Here is an 18,561-nt window from a genome sequence, read left to right as displayed (position 1 = left end):
ATGCCAATAATGGAAGGAATGAATGTATGGGGTGGTGGGATGAAGTGGGCTGCTTTGATTTGGTTGTTGTCAAATTCCTTGAGCATTGTTGGTGCTGCACTCATTAGTCAAGAAGAGAAACTAAGCTTCTGTATGGTTTCTCTGTGTACAATTTAATATATTTATCTATAATTGTTTTATATTTTACATGTAAACTGAGAGCTTGAACATCCCTTTTAGAACATCCCAAATATGCTTATAGCCTTTGAAATATTTTTGAAGTATTCTCATTTTTGTTATCCAGCAAAAGTAGAGTATGCTCATAGTTAAATTACTGGACTAGTAAACAGAAGATTAGCTGTCTAATCCAGAGTTCTGAATTCAAATCTCACTCCAAGAAATAATTAAAGAAATCTGGGATTGTTTGTACCAGTAATGATGACTATGCAATGACTGGATTGATGTACTAATATCCTTCAGGGAAGGAAACCTGTCATCTTTACCAGTTGGGCCTTTGATGGATTGGTAAATTAGTCATTTCCGGGTTTACCAGGGATTAAAATGCTGGCCTAGTTAACAATGCTAATTTCCTGCTAATTCCTCAACAAAATAATCAATTTGAGCACAGTGAGCTCCTACTGGCAGGCACAGTAGTGTACTGGTTAGCATAGCACTATTACAGTGTCAGTGATCCGGCCGCTCTCTGTAAGGAGTTTGTACGTTCTCTCAGTGAAGAATAAATATTGACCAGAATATGTGGGGTAATCTTCACAAGAACATCATGGGATTTTTCACTTCCATCTGAGAAGGCAGAGAGGGCCTCAGTTTAATATCCAAAGGGCAGCAACTCCCATAGTTCGGCACACCCTTAGTGCAAGAACAGTAGGTGTAAGTCTCCGAACTGCGCCTTCAACCTAGAATCTTTTAATTTACAGGTAAGAAAATGACCAACTCAGTCGACACTACGCAAAGGCTTGACAACATTTACTAACTGAACCATTGGAGGACCACAGCACACCTCATCTAAAACCATGGCTGACAGATATGGTTTGAATAGGAATCCTACAGATAATTTCACTTAATTTCACTTTCTTATTCTACCCAGTCAAAGAAACAAGCATTCCAGAGAAACCTTCATCATTCACGGTGCAAAAAATTCCCACAATGTGGCATTATCATGGAATCATAAACAAAATTCACAACACAGGAGGCCATTCAGCTCATCACGCCTGTGCCAGTCAAAAAGTGCTCTACCCAAACTAAACCATCTTCCACCACTTGGTCCATCATCCTATATGTCCTGGACTTCTGCCTCTGCCGTCCTTTCAGGCAGTGAATTTCAGACCCCACTGCCTTCTGGGTGAAAAAAAACTCTTGCTCATCCTCCCTCTAATCCCGCTACCAAATACTTTAAATCCATGATTTTTTACCCCTCTACTGAGAGAACTAGGTCTTTCCTATTTACTCTAACTAAGCCTCACATAAATTTATACACCTCAATTGTCTGCTCTCAGCCATCTTTGTTTCTAATAAACAATCATAGTTTAACAAATCTCTTCTCACAGCTATAATTTTCTAGTCCTGACAACATCCTTGTAGATCTTCTCTGCACCCTTTCTGGTATAATCATATCTTTCCTGCAAATCCATGAATAAAAAGTATGCAGTACTTAACTGTGGCCAAACTATACTGTGTGCAGTTTCTAGCAATAACCACTCTGGCCTGTGTTCAGGCTAGTAACTCCTGAGGACATCCCACATGGCTTTTTAACCATTTTATTGACCTGCCCTGCCACTCTTAAAGATCTCTAGTCATACACGAGGTCCCTCTGTTGCTCCATACTACTGACTCATCTTACAACTGTACAAGTCGTTGGCAAGACCACACTTGGAGCAATTGTGCTCAGTTCTGATCACCCAAATATCGGAAGGATGTCATTAAGCTGGAAAGGGTAGAGAAAAGATTCACTAGGATGCTGGATTGGCTGGGACTTCTTTCCCTGGAGTGTCAGAGGCTCAGGGATGACCTCAAAGATGTATATAAAATCATGAGGGACGTGGATAAGGGAGCTGGTCACAGTCTTTTTCCTAGGGTAGGATGTCTAAAACTAGTGGACATAGATTTAAGGTGAGAGGGGAAAGATTTAAAAGGGACCTGAGGGGCATTTTTTCACTCAGAGGGTGGTGGGCATATGGAATGATCTTCCTAGTGCCCTACCATTGACTTGACTTTCCAAAATGCATCGCCTCACAGTTATCTGTATTGAAATCCATCTGCCACTCTTTGGCCCACTTCCCTAATGGATCAAGATCCCCCTGTAATCTACAATAACCTTCATCACTGTCAACAACACCTCCTAATTTTCGTGTCATCCGCAAACTTACTGATCAAGCCTTGTGCATACGACTCATATAATTTATATAAATAACAAATAACAAGAGTCCCAACTCCGACCCCTGCGGCACACCACAAGTCACTGGCCTCCATTCTGAGAAACTAAGAGGAAGCAGTAGAGGGGGGGTACAATTACAATGTTTAAAAGACATTTGGACAATTACATGGATAAAAAAGGTTTAGAAGATAGGTGTCAAACTCAGGCAAATGGAACTAACCTCAGATAGACATCTCAGTTGGCATAGACAAGTTGGGCCAAAGGGCCTGTTTCCATGCTGTATAACTCTATGAACCTGTGACTATCCTCGCATACTTTGTTTATACCTTTATCTTGTTGCACCTCCCCAAATACATTACCTACACTTCCCTGAATTAAATCCTATTTGCCATTTTTCTGCCCAACAGACCAGACCACCTATATCCTTCATCCTCATTTTTGAATGCATAGCTAATTTTTGTCTTCTTCTCCAAACTAGTCCCATTACATTAAATCAATATTATTTGTACACTACAAAAGGAAAGGGACCAAGTGCTGAGCACTGGTAAACAGTCTTCCACTACCCAGTACACTCATCAACCACTATTCTTTGCTTCCTGCCTCTGAGCCATCTTATATCCATGGGCCTTCTACTTTTGTGACCAGCCTGCCATGTGGGAACTTGCCAAAGGCCGTGCATTAAACACATCAGCAGTATACACATCACAGTAAATCCAGCATTATGACATCCAATCAATTCAGTCGTTTTTTTTCCCATATTTGGTTAGATGCGTGTCCTACAATGGATTTAATGCTAGATCAATATGTCATGTTCTTGTTAGAGTTATTTTTGTAGATTTTCCAAACTAAAGTGTTTATTTACTGGAATGCCATTTTTCCTGTCAAATCTAATAAACCTGACAATACAAAATTCTCATCTTAACCACATTTACTTCACTGTGAATTTAATTAAAACCACACTATTTTACATTTATGCATGGAATTGACTTCCTCTAGTGTGCAATCTCCTTACAATGCATGTTTCTAATAAAATACAAATTTACCACTTCAAGATGGGAGCTATATAAATTGAAAGGCATGGTCTTTCAACTAGCTTATTTCAAGAATTGAATGTTTATTGATGAGACAAAATCACAGATATGTTTTATCCCCATCAGTCCTATAACTCCAAAAGGTGGAGATTGCCACTTGGATGATCAAATAACATCTGTCTCGTAGTCATCACACATTCATCGCATTATGAGAAAAGACCATGGACATTTAATCGCAGGAGAAAAGTCCCTCCAAAATTGCACAATGAAATAGAATTCTACATGATATTGCATAGATATTTACAGCACAGTAAGAGGACTAAAAACAGAAAATGCTGAAAACACTCAGCAGGTCAGGCAGCATCTGTGGGACATTTGGCCAGTTGGGTCCAAATTGGTATTATGCTCTGTCATCCAGTGAAGACAAGAGATGATTAATTCCTTTCATGATTTAAGGATTTCCCAAAATACTTTACAGACAATAAAGTGTTTTTGAAGTGCATTGTGACGGTGACTGGAAGCTGATAGATGCAGAAGGTCTTTATTCATCACGACAAGTAGGTATTCTCTTCGAGACCCCTCTCAGTGGAATCTCTCCGAACTCAGAGCACATCAAGTTTTTATAGCCTTAAGAACAAGATAATGCCAAGTGATTCAATACAATTTTAATAGCCTCAATGACATTGTTTACTTCAATATTCTAAGTCTGACAAATGGTTCCATTGTATTACATAGTTATAATGGAGCACACGCTGTAACTGACAAGACCCCTCTGAATGCTCTGAATACCTTTGCAGGGACAAAGTAATTCACATGGATGGTCTAAAAACTTCTGAGGACAGAATCCAGACACCCAAAGTATCTATTATCTGCAAAATGTCATATGATTGAAAACAGAAATGATGGAAATATTCACTACGTTAGACAGTATTGATGGGTTGAGAAACAAGATTAACATTTCAAGTCTTCTTCTTGTGACCATTTGCCAAACCCATGGATCGTTTCATGGACAGGCACGTTAGTGCTGGTTTACTTGTTGAATGATGAAAGCAGAATTGGCAATGGGAAAGACTTTCAGGGCTGTAACGTGGACAGTCTCACAGTATTTAAGGGAAGTCGTTACATAATGAGCACTTGTGAAATCTTGCAGGTTACAGAGTGGGGGAATCCCAAAAACTGGAGTCAAATGTTGCAAGCAGATATATACCTCAACAAATGTTACTTAACTGCTATCTAGAAAACATCCCCAAAATACTAGAAAAAGATCATGATAAAGGCAAGACTTACAGTTTTGAAGAACACAAAATCATTACAAATCTAGAAATATAAACAAAAGCCATAGTTACAAGTAGTATAAAATATCATACAACCGTCATGATATTTTATTGTGTTAAAAGAATAGTCTAGTGCTTTAAAAGTTAAGAGTATAGACTGCATAAACTTGTGCTACCATTTAATATAAAAGGATGAAGGGATGATCTGATCAAGTTGTTTAAACTGCTACAAGTATTCATTACAGTGGAAACTTTTTTTCTGAAGGCACATCAAGAACAAGGGGATACCACCTTAGAATGAGATCTTGACCAGTTGGAGTGGCACTGCTGATAGAGTTGCTGCCTCACAGCTCCAGAGACGCAGCTTCAATGTTGATCTCTAGTACTGTCTGTGGGGGAGTGTGCACATTCTCTCCAGATACACCAGTACTTGCCACATCCCAAAGACATGTTGCTTGGTCGGTTACTTGGTGACCGTAAATTACCTCTACTGTCTATGAACAGGAGGAGAATCGGGAGTTGACAAGCATGTGGGAGGAAATAGATTACGGAGAATGGGATTGATGGAATTGCTCTAAGAGCTAATAGAGACTTGATGGGCCAAATGGCCTTCTTCTCTGTTTAAAGGAATTATGAAACATAATATCAAGAAGCAATCTATCTACACTAAGCCATCTGAAACTCTCTACTCCAAGTGGCTGTAAATACTGGCACAACTGGAGCTTTAGAGTCTGATATTAACGTATTTTGTTCCGTAGGATAGCAAAGGATATGGAATCAAACAGTTAAATGGAATTGAGATAAAGATCATCCAGATGCTGATCGAGTGGGTGAGTAGGCTCAATGTTCTGAGTGATACTCCTCTTCCAATCTTATAATAAGTACTCTCCTACATGTATAGATATATTCAGGAAATACAAAATGAAAAGATATTTGCCCGTGTTATTTTATTGGTTGATTCTTTCACAGTACATGCAGGGTTAAAACCAAATTCATTCAAGGAAATTACTCAATACAGCTACCACAATTCAATGCAAGAAGGGATGTTGCAACTGCTGTTTACTGGAATGCAACAAAACATTTGTTTAAGTATTCAATTGTCAAAGACAATTACATTAGTATTCTACACATCAGCACCTCAGATATCTGAGAGATAAATTCAATGGAATTGTTTAGTTATGTAAGAATTGCATTACTTGCACCACGTTAGATGAGCAGAAACCCACCTAGGTTTAATTTTGTAACTTCCTGAATTATGTACCAGGAGGCAATTCTGGGAATGCATCTGGTTAACAATGAAAATCTCAAATATTTCTCTCTTATTGTGCAATGCATCCTGTTTGGCAGTGTGTTACAATCTGAATGATACACAGATGATCTTCTTTGTCCATCAGTTGCAGTCCAAAGAACAAAACAGAAACTTGAACAGACTCACCCAAGACGGTCCTTTTAGAAGACATCAGAGACGAAGAAGGCAAGCAAACTCTGCAGAAGTTCTAGCAGTCAACCCCCATGTAAGGTTCTGGTTGTTGACTTTGTTAAAATGCAGTTTAATATTGGATTTCATCGAAGGAGGGTCATATCTTTGTTATTTTCCACACTTGAAACGGAACCTCTTATTACTGATCTATTGATAGTTAATGACAGCCTGCTTATAGATGAAGCCATAGTCCTATTAGTGGAACATCAAAAAAATGCAAGGGGTCATGATGTACCAATTAGGACATTATGTTGAGTCCCTGAGATCACCACAGCTGCTTAGATTATTAGGCTGGTGAAGGGACTCTGCGGTTCACTTTTGGGTGTTTGCAGAAGGCTCAATGTAATACTGTTCAGGAAGAAGGTCAAGATCAATGTCTGGGTCACGGTACAGTACATCCAAGAACACGAAAGAGTGCACCGGTGTGGATATACATCTTAAAAGATGGAAAGGAAATCACAATCTCAGAGATTTCCCTGTTTCCGTAATGTTTTATGGTTAGAAGACCTTGGGCCAATTTCAGAACAATTGTTCTCTGGACTTGTTGCTGACTTAATTGAGTGGCACAAATTGTTGTAGTAATGCTTTTCATTCTTTCTTACCAGTAAATCATTTCTTCTTATTTTGCTCCACTTACTGTCTTTACCCACATTAGCCTCTTAAACAGCTGGGAAGGGTCTGAGTCAGACTTACTCACAGCTGCTCTTGACACATTCATATTGGGTAACAGAAACAGAATGAAATAGACCTTTCTGCTCATTCCCATTATTTGATACACTCTAAACTCCACTTATTCTTCAGGGAAACCATGGCACTCTGCCCAATAGCTCTGTAGTAAATACACTGTTGCACTTGTCCATACAAAGCACAACATCTGGATCAAGCTCTGTTTCATGCTGTATTAGCCAAGGTGTACAGGCACAATACTGACCTCAGCTCTCCCTGAGGGGATGAAGCTGCTGGAAACAAAAGCTCTTCCTTGCTCTTTCCCGCTAGAAAGGTCATTGTGTAAATGTCAAGAGCACCAACAATAGTTTTGCTGTTTTGCAGGAATCTTAAACTAATTTAAACTAGTAAAGTATACCTCTCGCTGCCTTGGTGAAGCAGCCAGCATAATCAAAGACCACCACCAACCTGGGTTATTCTCTCTTCTCTCCTCTCCCATCAGGCAGATGATACAGGAGCTTAAGGGTACCACCAGGCTTCAAGGACAGCTTCTATCCCACTGTGATAAGACTATTGAACGGTTCCTTATACAATGAGATGGACTCTTGACCTCACGATCAACCTCGATGTCGCCTTGCACCTTATTGTCTGCCTGCACTGCACCTCCCTGTAGCTGTGACACTTTACTCTGTATTCTGTTATTGGTTTACTTGTACTATACCTCAATGCACTCTGTACTAACTCAATGTATCTGCACTGTGTAATGAATTGATCTGTACAAACGGTATGCAAAAGAAGTTTTTCACTGTACCTTGGTACAAGTGACAACAATAAACCAATACCAATAACCCAAGGGTGCTTCACAAGAGATTCCAAACAAACTTGACATAAGCTACACGAGGGGATATATTTGGGCAGATGTTTGGTCAAGAGATGGAACAATTAAAAGGGTTCTGCCCCAACTATGGAACATAGGAACCCACAGGCATTTGATATCTACCCGTTCACAGGAAGAATGACATTGTGCAAGGGAACGAATCACAACTATTTGGCATCCTTAGGAGCAAAGAACCGTGGTAGCATCCAGAGGACTGCAACAAGCAGGCCAAAACATTGCTGGAAAATAATAGCATAAAATTCTGCAGTCACCAACTAAAGTGAAAAAACTGCGGTACATGTTGATGACTTCTGTCCAAACAGCAAGAACCGAAGTCAATGCCTTTATGAAAAAAAACATGCATTTCTACAGAACCTTTCACAGCTGCAGGACATTCCAATTACACTGCAGCCAATGAAGTGGAATGATCGTCACTGTTGTAATATGTGAAAACTCAGTGCAAGCTCTCACAGTCAGCTTTGTGGAGCAATCATCTATTTCAGTAATGCTGATTAAGGTATCAGAATTGGTCAGGATGCTGGAGTTAACTCACCTGCTCTTCTTTACATCACCTGAGAAGACAAACCAATTCAAAAGTTAGCACCTCCAATTGCAAAGCACTACCAGAGAATGACACTGACAAAATATTTTCTGTAATAATTAATGGGATGATGTTACTTATAAGGTCCACATTTAACTTCCATCATAGTTTGCACTCAAGTAGATAATAGTGAGATGTCTTCTTAAGCAACTGCAATTCTATTAGTAAAAGTACTCCCACAGTGTTGTTGGGGAGGGAGTTCAGCACTTTTGCCCATGCCTGGACTGGGTTGTAATGAGGTGGAGCTCTGATTCTTGAGAAACCAAACCTAAGCACTGGTGGGCAGGTGACTGGTGAGTAAGTGCTGTTTGATGGCACTGTTGACAACACCATCCATCAGTTTGCTGATGATTGAGTGTTGACTGATTCGTGGTAATTAGCTGATTGGATTTGTCCCTGCTTTAATGTAAGTAGAATATATTCAGGAAATGTTTGCATTGAGTGGTAGATGGTAGTATTAGTAAGTGCACAGAAGAAGGTTGGATAGATCTGTGGCAGTTCTGGAGTCTAAATCTTCAACAAAACGTGGTCTGGTCCCTTTTCAGGGAGAAGGTGTGGTGAGCAAAGAGCTCTGAGATTAGATGGCAGAGGGAGGATAATTAATGGCAGAAGTAATAATCTTGCAAGGCAAGAGGCATACAAACAAGAGAAATTAGAGTGATAGAGGATAATACAAGATTCAGAGGAAATATGTGAATGGTTACTGCAGAGCAGCAGAGGGGCAACGAGGGGTAATATCAAAATCATACTGACAATGTTCAGCATGTCAGAGCATGTATTAAGAAAATAGAGTTAACGCCACTGTGAACCTTTTGTCAGACTGAAGGCTAAAGCTGGAATCAGAAGTGAGACAGAATATTAAGAGACACCAGAGATATTAACCATTTCCAGAAAGTTCCCTGCAGCAACCTCCTCCCGCTATGCACATTCTGAAAGCAAAGAACCTCAAAACTGCTTCGGAATTTACACCTATCTTCTAGAACATAGAACAGCACAGCACAGGAAAAGGCCCTTCAGCCCACAATGTCCGTGCCAACCAGCATGCTATAGTATCTGCTTCCGCCCCTTCCCCCAGCAGCATGTTCCAGACACCTACCATCCTCTGCGCAAAAAAACTTGCCTTGTAATTCCTTTAAACTTTCCCCCTCTCACCTTAAAGCTATCACCTCTACCATTTGCTTATCTCATTTTTTGATCTCTGCTTTTGCATTAACTTCTGAGTACTGAATAACCTTCCAGTCCTCTTTCCTCTGATCCTCCATTCTCACCCTCCCTGCCCCCAAGCTGTCAATCTCCTGCACTCACCCTGCTCTCCATGAAAAAACTTGGGAAAAGATTATTGCCCACAGAATGCAATTGGTCAAAACCTTGGGATACTACATGGCACGAGACTCTGTTGATAAAAACTCTTCCTGATTTGTCCTTTATGAGCCTCAGTTTTGTGCACTGGCTATCTCTTGCAAACATTTCTTTCTACTTTGGGCAGATAAAAGATTACCTATATTTGTACATGCATTTCTTTTCTTCATTTGACAAGTGTTATTCTGCAAGCAATTTATCAACAAAACCTAAAGGGAACAATATGTTAAAAATCTATACAAAAGGAAACTCGTATTTCCTGCTGTTTTGTTTTTGCATTGACCCTGAAACAAACTGTATAAACTAGTAAAAACGATAAAAGTCAAGAACTGCCATTCTGGATAAATTTCCAGTAAACATTACCATCTAATTTGACTTCAAGAACTACTTGCCATAAGGCAGATTAGAACTGTAGTTTTAAATAGACCAACTAAATTAGCACTGAAACATTGCAGCCACGCTTGAATTCCAGAGATCTATGCAGAGCTGTCTGTGGGCATTCAGTTACATAATAGGCAAGGATGCACCTGCTGGTCAACATGTTAGAGAAAGCCTCCAGAACATCCTTCTAGCTGCAAGCACATCTCCAACAGTGTTGACATTAACACATGCAGCTACGCAAGCATGTGCACAACATACAAACTAGAAGCAGGAAAAGGCCTGCTCTGCCATGCAATAAGATCACGGCTAATCTGACTGTAACTTTATCTCCACATTTCCACTTACTCCCAGTAAATCATTCACCTCCTTGCTTATCAAGAATCTATCTAAACCTACACTTAAAAATAGTCCAAGACACTGCCGTCCAAAGACTCACGGCATTAAGAGGAAAAAAATCACCTCATCTCTGTGTTAAATGGGCAAATCTTTATTTTTGAACAGTGACCCTTGGTTCTAGATTTTCCCAAGAGGAAACATCTGCTAAAGCAGTGGACTCAGCCCAATACATCACGGGCACATCCCTCCTCACCATCGGTAGTATCTACATTAGGCACCAACCTATCATAGGCAACATCTATCATTAAAGATCCCCACCATCTGGGCCATGTCATCTCCTCACAACTAACATTGGACATGAGCTACAGAAGCCACACCACCAGGTTCAAGAACAGCTAACTTCCTTTCAACCATTTGGTTCTTGAACCATTTGCACACTCTAATCACTACCACAGTATAGCAACACAATGACAACTTTGGCCACTACAATGGACCTTTTTTTGTCCTGATTGTTTTCTTTCTTGTGTATAGTTTATGTTTAACTTATGTTTTTCTTAAGAATGCTGTGTATCTGATGCTATGTGCCTGTGATGCAAGTAATTTTTTCATTCCACCTGTACATACATGTACTGTACTTGTGCATATGGCAAATAAACTCGACTTTGACTTTGACTTCTTATACCATTTGGCCTATCAGGTCCTTGCTGGCTTGCATGGGTGCAATCTCAGTAGTGCCATTCTCCCCCTCCTCATTAGACAAGATATCTTTATTAGTCACATGTACATCGAGACACACAGTGAAATACATCTTTTGCGCAGAGTGTTCTGGGGGCAGCCCGCAGTGTCGCCACGCTTCCGGCACCAACATAGCATGCCCACAACTTTCCTAACCCATAAGTCTTTGGAATGTGGGAGGAAACCAGAGCACCCAGAGGAAACCCACGCAACATGGGGAGACGTACAAACTCCTTACAGACAGTGACCGGAATTGAACCTGGGTCACTGACGCTGTAATAGCGTTATGCTAACCACCTACACTACCGTGCCTTTACCCTGTCCCCTTGCCTGTATGACTGTACCCTTGCAATTATTCTCTCTAGCATATGCTCATCAACACCCCTCTGATTCCTTTTGTTGTTACTCCTACAGGAGTAATTTACAGCAGCCAACCAACTTACCAGCACATCTTGAGGAAACCTGAGCACCCGGAGGAATCCCATGGTCACAAGGAGACTGTGCAAACCCCACACAGACAGCATCTGAGGTCAGGGTTGAACCTGGGTCTCTGAGGCTGTGAGGCAGCAGCACTAACTGCTGCATCACTGGGTCATTCCACATCCACCCTCTCAAGACCCCTCAGGATCATACACACCTCAGCCCACCACATATGCCCTGGCTCATTGCCTGCTTCTTGAATTCACCCACCCTCCCTGAGACCTCTCTCACCCTTGATTCTCCCCATCCCAAAATCTCCAGTCCCTCTCCAGTCCTTAATCTCCTTCCACCCTCCCTGAATCCACCTCTCAACCTATCTCTGCTGCCATTCATCCTCCTCCTTCCCTCCCCTCTCCAGGCATCCCATATTCTCTTTTTCCTGACCCTCCACACTCCAGCACCTTATCTTCCCTCCCCCTCCTCCCACACTTCACCAGCAGCTGCTCCTGAGCCCTAAGCAAACCTTCAGCAGAAATTTGTTGTCCGTTTGATATAATTGGTCAAAAATATGTCAAAGCTTTCAGTTAGCTGCTCGATGCTGCCTGAAGTTAACTGAAGGACATCACCCCAGGCCCTGGTGGCTGTGCTGTCTGAGGCCTGGGGTCTGCCAGGGGTCCCACTTCAGCAGGGCTGCAGTCAGCAGCCCAATACTGCCCAATGGTGTGCCACGGACAGGCTGTTCGATCCCAGTTCATCCTCACTGGTTGATGGGATAGATTCGTCCTCAGCTGGGGAAACAAGTACAAGACGTCATGATAATATCCCAGTTCAGGCACTGGTATCTGTTGGATTGTATCATCCCATGACTGGGAGACCACAAGATGTCTGTACCACTAGTCATGACAGGTGCCAATTGACTGCTGTTCAATCAGCTGTTATTTCCCTCAGCTGCTCACAGCAAGAAAATCAATGTTGAAGTTCTCAAGGACCTTAGCAGTTCTTCCCAGATGAGGCCTCAGGCAACCAATAGGAATTGCAGAATATGCACAGCGTCTGGACTGCCCTAAAGTCCACCACAATTGACTTCTGCAATGAGACTTCTGGCTTCTCCACCAGCAAACACCGGTCTGGTTAGAACAACCAACAGATCTAGGAGCTAATTAACCACAAGCATTATTTGTAGTGGAAACTTCACCCTGCATCAACAGCAAAGAAACACTCTACAGAGTCCCAAAGGTTGAGGCCCAACAAAAGGCTTGTGATATAAATAACAGACAGTGGTTGACAGAGTGGAAGAGATCCAACAATTTACTGATAACAGTGACGTATGGATTCTGCGTACTGTTAACTGCCGTGTACGGCACTTAACAATGCAGAAGTACAAATGATAGCTTATCAAGGACAGAGAGGCTGTCAATATCTGTTGGAAGGATGATTTTGAAGAATTCTTCAATAAGGAGTCAGTCATTGACACAAGAGATCTCAACTACATCCCACTGCACACTATCCAGTTCTAAGGCATCCTCAACCGAGAAGGAACTGCCTAAAAAGACATCAAAAGCAAGAGTATTGAGAGTCAAGTGTCAAACACAATATGTAGCAGACAATGAGTGATCAGCACAAATAATTTTCTCATATGGTTTGGACAATGAAGGGCTGGTCACTGCCATCAAATGGCCGAGGTACTGTGTAATCCTATAAAGTGTGAGTCATTGGTTAAAAGTTCATCACGTATAATGAAAAGCTAATAAAAGCCATCCTCGGCTAACATTGGGTAATAGCAGCAGAGCCAATTGCTCTGAAATTCCCAGCCTGCATTCCCAGTGTACTGGAGACACAAGAGACTGCAGATGCTGGAATCTGGAGTAACAAACAACCTGCTGGAGGAAATCAGTGGGTCAAGCAGCATTGTAGGGGGGAGTGTGGGGTAGGACATCAATGATTCCTTTCCCTCATATGACGCCGTCCGACCCACTGAGTTCCTCCAGCAGATTGATTGTTATTCCCACTGTATTGTCTCAATGTTATATTACCTCACTCAGTTTTGCTTCTGGCCTCTCTACCTCTATCTGCCTCATGACCATCTTAAGTAGACAATTCTAAATGTAGCAACTACAAAGGGGATCTCCTTGCTGTCTGTCACAGGAACTATTTTCACCAGAATCCTCTCCGCAACCTCTTCCCAATGGCCAGAGACTTGCTTCCCAAATTACAGTGAGAATTTCGTTATCTTCACCACGTGACCACTCTATACATGGCTCTTTTTTAGACTTCCCTAGCTGTTTCCTTCCTCTGACAGTCAAGTGGAACTTGAAGAATCTTTCTCATACTTGGCTGATCTCAGAAGTTCATCCCCATCTTACATCTACTATATGATGGTATGCGAGGTGTGTTCCAACCAGTGGGCCTGCAACGGATCAGACCCAACCTTGGTACAGACTGGTGTCAAGCAAGGTTTTGTCAGCTTGCCAACATTTTTCTCCATATTTCTCACCACAAAACTGCAGCTCACTTCCAATAAGCTCTCCACTTGAATTGAGCTAGTCTACAGGACCTAAATGAAATTGTCCCTCCTACATTGCGACTACTTCTGAACCAAGGGCACTCCAACCCCAGTTGTCAAGCTGCAGTATGCAGACAAATTATGCAAGTGCAAATATTCGAAAGCTGAGCTTCATGTCATTATTGACTTGATCACTGAACCATACAACAGGATGGGCCTTATACTAAAATTCTTAAAACCAAAACCCTCTATCTACCCTTGCTGCATTACACCACCTCTTGACAATAAAAGTCCATTACGAAACCCTGGAAAATGTGGTCCACATTCGTACATCTCAGAGCCACTTTCCGCATGAGAAGGAGGTCACAAGATCACAAGACAAGGGAGCAGAAGCAGGCCATTGGGGAAAAGGTGAAGTCAGAGGGTTTGATTGAAAAGAAAAAGGAATAAAAAAGTTAAAAGTGTGAAAAGGACAGGGATAGTGTTTTGTGCAGGGGCGGGGGGAAGAAGATGAGAGTAGGTACGAACAGGACTAGTGGATATAAAGGTCAATGGACAGAAAGAACGGGATTGGGCAAAAAGGGGAGAGCATGAAAATAATGGTTAGGGACACTGTGGAGAGGATCAGGGAAAGGAAGGCAGCAAAAAACAGTGGGGTAAAGGTGAGAAAGGACAGGGTGGGAAAGGATATGGTGGGGAACGTCAGGTGATGGGGCAGATGGGTGGGGAAGGGCAGCATAGGTGGCAAACACCATGGTGAGAAAGTTGGGGGTTTTGGAAGGTCTCTCGGAGGGAAAGAACAATGAGAGAAGAATAGGGGTGGGCAGTGGTGGTAGGGCAAGGATGGGGAAGAACGGCAGAGAGCAAGGAATAAGGTAGAGAAGGACTTGGGTAAAGGAGCATGGGGGTGTGTGGGTAAGTAAGAGGAGTGGTGCACAAGGGCAGTAGGTAAGTACACGAGTGGGGAAAGAGGGAGGTAGGGTGAAGGAAATAGTGGAGGGGTGAATGCGGCAGAGCACGAAGAAAGGTCACAAGAGGATATGGGCAAGGGGAAGGTCAGAGGGGCAAGGGGAAGGGTAGAAAGGGGCGAGGAAGGGTAGGATGGGGTTAGGAATGAGGCAAGGGGAAGGGCAGGAAGGGGGCAAGGGGGAGGGCAGGGGACAGATGCAACGGGGAGGGGAGGGGAGGGCAGGGGACAGATGCAACGGGGAGGGGAGGGCAGGGGACAGATGCAAGGGGGAGGAGAGGGCAGAAGAGGAGAGAAGAGAACAGAGGAGAGGATGCGAGGGAAGGAGCGGGCTGGGGCCGAGGGCAGCTCGGAACCGTGGGATTAGTCTCGGCAACGTTCGCACTCGGCGGCCGCTCGGGCTCCGCTCACCATGCGCTCCATGTTGCTGAGGCTCCCCGCCGCCGGCCGGCGCTGGTACCAGGGGCCCGGGCACGGGCCTCCGGCCGCCCGCCGCTCCGTGCGGACGGTGGACCTGCGCAGCGACACAGTGACCAGGCCGAACTCGGCCATGCGGGCGGCCATGGCCAGCGCTAGGGTCGGGGATGATGTTTACGGCGAGGACCCGACCGTTCAACGGTAGGGAAAGCCCGAGGCTGCGGCCTAGCGAGGGGGTGGAGGGGGAGAGGAGGGAGGGGGGAGGGGAGAGGGAGGGGGTAGGGGAGGGGAGGGGAGAGGAGAGGGGAGGGGGAGAGGGAGAGGGAGGGGGGGGGAGGGGGGAGGGAGGGGGAGGGGGGAGAGGGGGGAGAGGGGGAGAGGGAGGGGGGGGGGGGGGAGGGGGGGGGAGAGGGAGGGGAGGGGGGGAGGGGAGAGGAGGGAGGGGAGAGGAGGGGAGGGGGGGAGGGGGAGAGGGGGGGGAGGGGGAGAGGGAGGGGGGGGGAGGGGGAGAGGGAGGGGGGGGGGGAGGAGGGAGGGGAGGGGGGAGGGGGGGAGGGGAGGGGGAGAGGGAGGGGAGGGGGGGAGGAGGGGAGGGGGAGGGAGGGGGAGGGAGGGGAGGGGGAGAGGGAGGGGAGGGGAGGGGGGGAGGGGGAGGGAGAGGGGGGAGGGAGGGAGGGGAGAGGGAGGGGAGGGGGAGAGGGAGGGGGAGGGGGAGAGGGAGGGGAGGGGAGGGGGAGGGAGGAGGGGAGGGGGAGGGGGAGAGGGAGGGAGGGGGAGGGGAGGGAGGGAGGGGAGGGGAGGGGGGGGGAGGGGAGGGGAGGGGAGGAGGGGAGGGGAGAGGGAGGGGAGGGGAGGGAGGGGAGGGGAGAGGGGGGGAGAGGGGGGGGAGGGGGGGGAGGGGGAGGGGGAGGGGGAGGGGAGGGGAGGGGGAGGGAGGGGGAGGGGAGGGGAGGGAGGGGAGAGGGAGGGGAGGAGAGGGGGAGGGGGGGGGAGGAGGGGAGAGGGGGGGGGAGGGGAGAGGGAGGGAGGGGGAGGGGGAGGAGAGAGGGGAGGGAGGGGAGAGGGAGGGAGGGAGAGGAGGAGGGAGAGGGAGGGAGGGAGGGGGAGGGGGAGAGGAGGGGGGAGGGGGAGGGGAGGGAGGGAGGAGGGGGAGAGGGAGGGAGGGAGAGGGGGGGGAGGGGAGAGGGAGAGGGGGGAGGGGAGAGGGAGAGGGGGGGAGGGGAGGAGGGGGAGGGAGGGGAGAGGGGGGAGGGGGAGGGGAGAGGGAGGGGAGGGGAGAGGGGGGAGAGGGGGGGGGGAGGGGGGAGGGGGGAGGGGAGGGGGGGAGGGAGGAGGGAGGGGGGAGGGAGGGGGGAGAGGGGAGGGGGGGAGGGGAGGGAGGGGGGGAGGGGGGAGGGAGGAGAGGGGGGGAGGGAGAGGGAGGGGGGGGAGGAGGGGGGGGAGGGGGGGGGGGGAGAGGGAGGGGGGGAGGAGGGAGGGGGGGAGGGAGAGGGGAGGGAGAGGGGAGAGGGGGGGAGGGAGAGGGGGGGAGGGGGGAGGGAGAGGGGGGAGAGGGGGAGGAGGGGGGGGAGAGGGAGAGGGAGGGAGGGGTGGGGAGGGAGGGGGGGGAGAGGGAGAGGGGGGAGAGGGGAGGGAGGAGAGGGCGGGGGGGAGAGGGAGAGGGAGAGGGGGGGAGAGGGAGAGGGGGGGGAGAGGGAGAGGGAGGGGAGAGGGAGAGGGAGGGGGGGAGAGGGAGGGGGGCGAGGGAGAGGGGGGAGAGGGAGAGGGAGGGGGGAGAGAGAGGGGGGAGGGAGGAGAGGGAGGGGGGGGAGGGAGGGAGAGGGAGGGGGGGGAGGGAGGGAGTGAGGGAGGTGGGGAGGGAGGGAGAGTGATGGAGGTGGGGAGGGAGGGAGTGAGGGAGGGGGGGAGGGGGAGAGTGAGGGAGGGGGGAGGGAGGGGGAGTGAGGGAGGGGGGGAGGGAGGGAGAGGGAGGAGGGAGAGGGGGGAGGGGGGGAGGGAGAGGGAGGGGGGAGGGAGAGGGAGGGGGGGGAGGGGGGGGAGAGAGGGGGGGAGGGGGGAGGGAGAGGGAGAGGGAGGGGGGGGAGGGAGAGGGAGGGGGGAGGGGAGGAGAGGAGGGAGAGGGGGGGGAGGGGGAGGGAGGAGGGGGGAGGGAGGGGGGAGGGAGGGAGGGGGGAGGGAGGGGGGAGGGGGAGGGAGGGGGGAGAGGGAGGGAGGGGGGAGGGGGAGGAGGGGGGAGGGAGGGGGGGGAGGGGAGGAGGGGGCGGAGGGAGGGGGGAGGGAGGGGGGGAGGGGAGGGAGGGGGGAGGGGGAGAGGGGGAGGAAAGGGGGGAGGGGAGGGGAGGAAAGGGGGAGGGGAGGGGGTGAGAGGGGGCAGGAGGGAGGGGGGAGGGTGTGAGGAGGGGGGAGAGGGAGGGAGGGTAGGGAGGGGAGAGAGGGCTGTGAGGAGAGGGGGGGGAGGGTGAGGGGGGAGATGGGGAGGGGAGGGGGGAGAGGGGGAGGGAGGGTGTGCGGAGGGGGAGGGAGAGGGAGAGAGGGGAGGGATGAGAGGAGGGGAGGGGAGGAAAGGGGAGGGGAGGGGGTGAGAGGGGTAGGGGGTGAGAGGGGGAAAGGGGAGGGAGAGGGAAAGGGGGGAGGGAGAGTGGAGGGCTGTGAGGAGTGGAGAGAGGGAGGGTGTGAGGAGGGGGGAGAGGGAGGGGTGGGGGAGAGGGAGGGGTGAGGGAGGGAGAGGGCAGAGGGAGGGTGGGGGAAGGGAAGATAACAGAGGGAGATGGAGGGGCATGGGTGGGCTGAAGGGCAGAGAGGAGAATGCGTCAGATGTGATGGGAAAAGGATAAAGGGGCTGGAATTTTTGAGAGGGTTAGAAAGTGGCAGTGATGGAGCAGGTCGGAGTGATTGAAGAGTAGACAAAGGGAATGGGGAATGGGAAGGGTCAGATTTGGGAAAGGGGATGGTGTGAGAAGGGCAAGGGAGGAATGGTGGAGGAAGGGGAAGTAGATGGAGAGTGGAGGGATTAGGGATTAAGGAAAGTGGTCTGGAGGGTGGGAAGGAAAATAAATTAGAAGGATTTGAGGGAAAGTGGAAGCAGAAGAAGGGATGGGGAAGAACAATGGGGAGAGGGATAAAGTCAAGGGGAAGACAGGAAT

At 47.6% G+C, this 18,561-nt stretch overlaps 1 protein-coding gene across 3 annotated transcripts in view; it reads left to right on the top strand.

Annotated features, from left to right (window-relative positions):
* The first annotated feature begins 4,972 nt into the window (after positions 1-4,972).
* The window catches only part of tha1 (threonine aldolase 1), an 85,951-nt gene continuing 72,362 nt past the window's right edge, over positions 4,973-18,561 (top strand). The window contains exon 1 of one of the 3 annotated variants that reach the window (XR_007957767.1): positions 4,973-5,506. Coding sequence is in view for 1 of the 3 variants with exons in the window: in XM_052033157.1 (XP_051889117.1) it covers positions 15,414-15,611 (198 nt within the window). In the remaining 2 variants the exon portion in view is untranslated. Of the gene's footprint in view, positions 5,507-15,264; positions 15,612-18,561 lie in introns of those variants that run through there. The other 2 variants (XM_052033156.1, XM_052033157.1) reach the window with 2 other exon arrangements.

The sequence above is a fragment of the Pristis pectinata genome, chromosome 18 (assembly GCF_009764475.1).
Source record: "Pristis pectinata isolate sPriPec2 chromosome 18, sPriPec2.1.pri, whole genome shotgun sequence".
NCBI lineage: Eukaryota > Metazoa > Chordata > Chondrichthyes > Rhinopristiformes > Pristidae > Pristis > Pristis pectinata.
The sequence above is the reverse complement of the archived record's forward strand: the minus strand, read 5'-3'. Positions and strand labels throughout refer to the sequence as shown.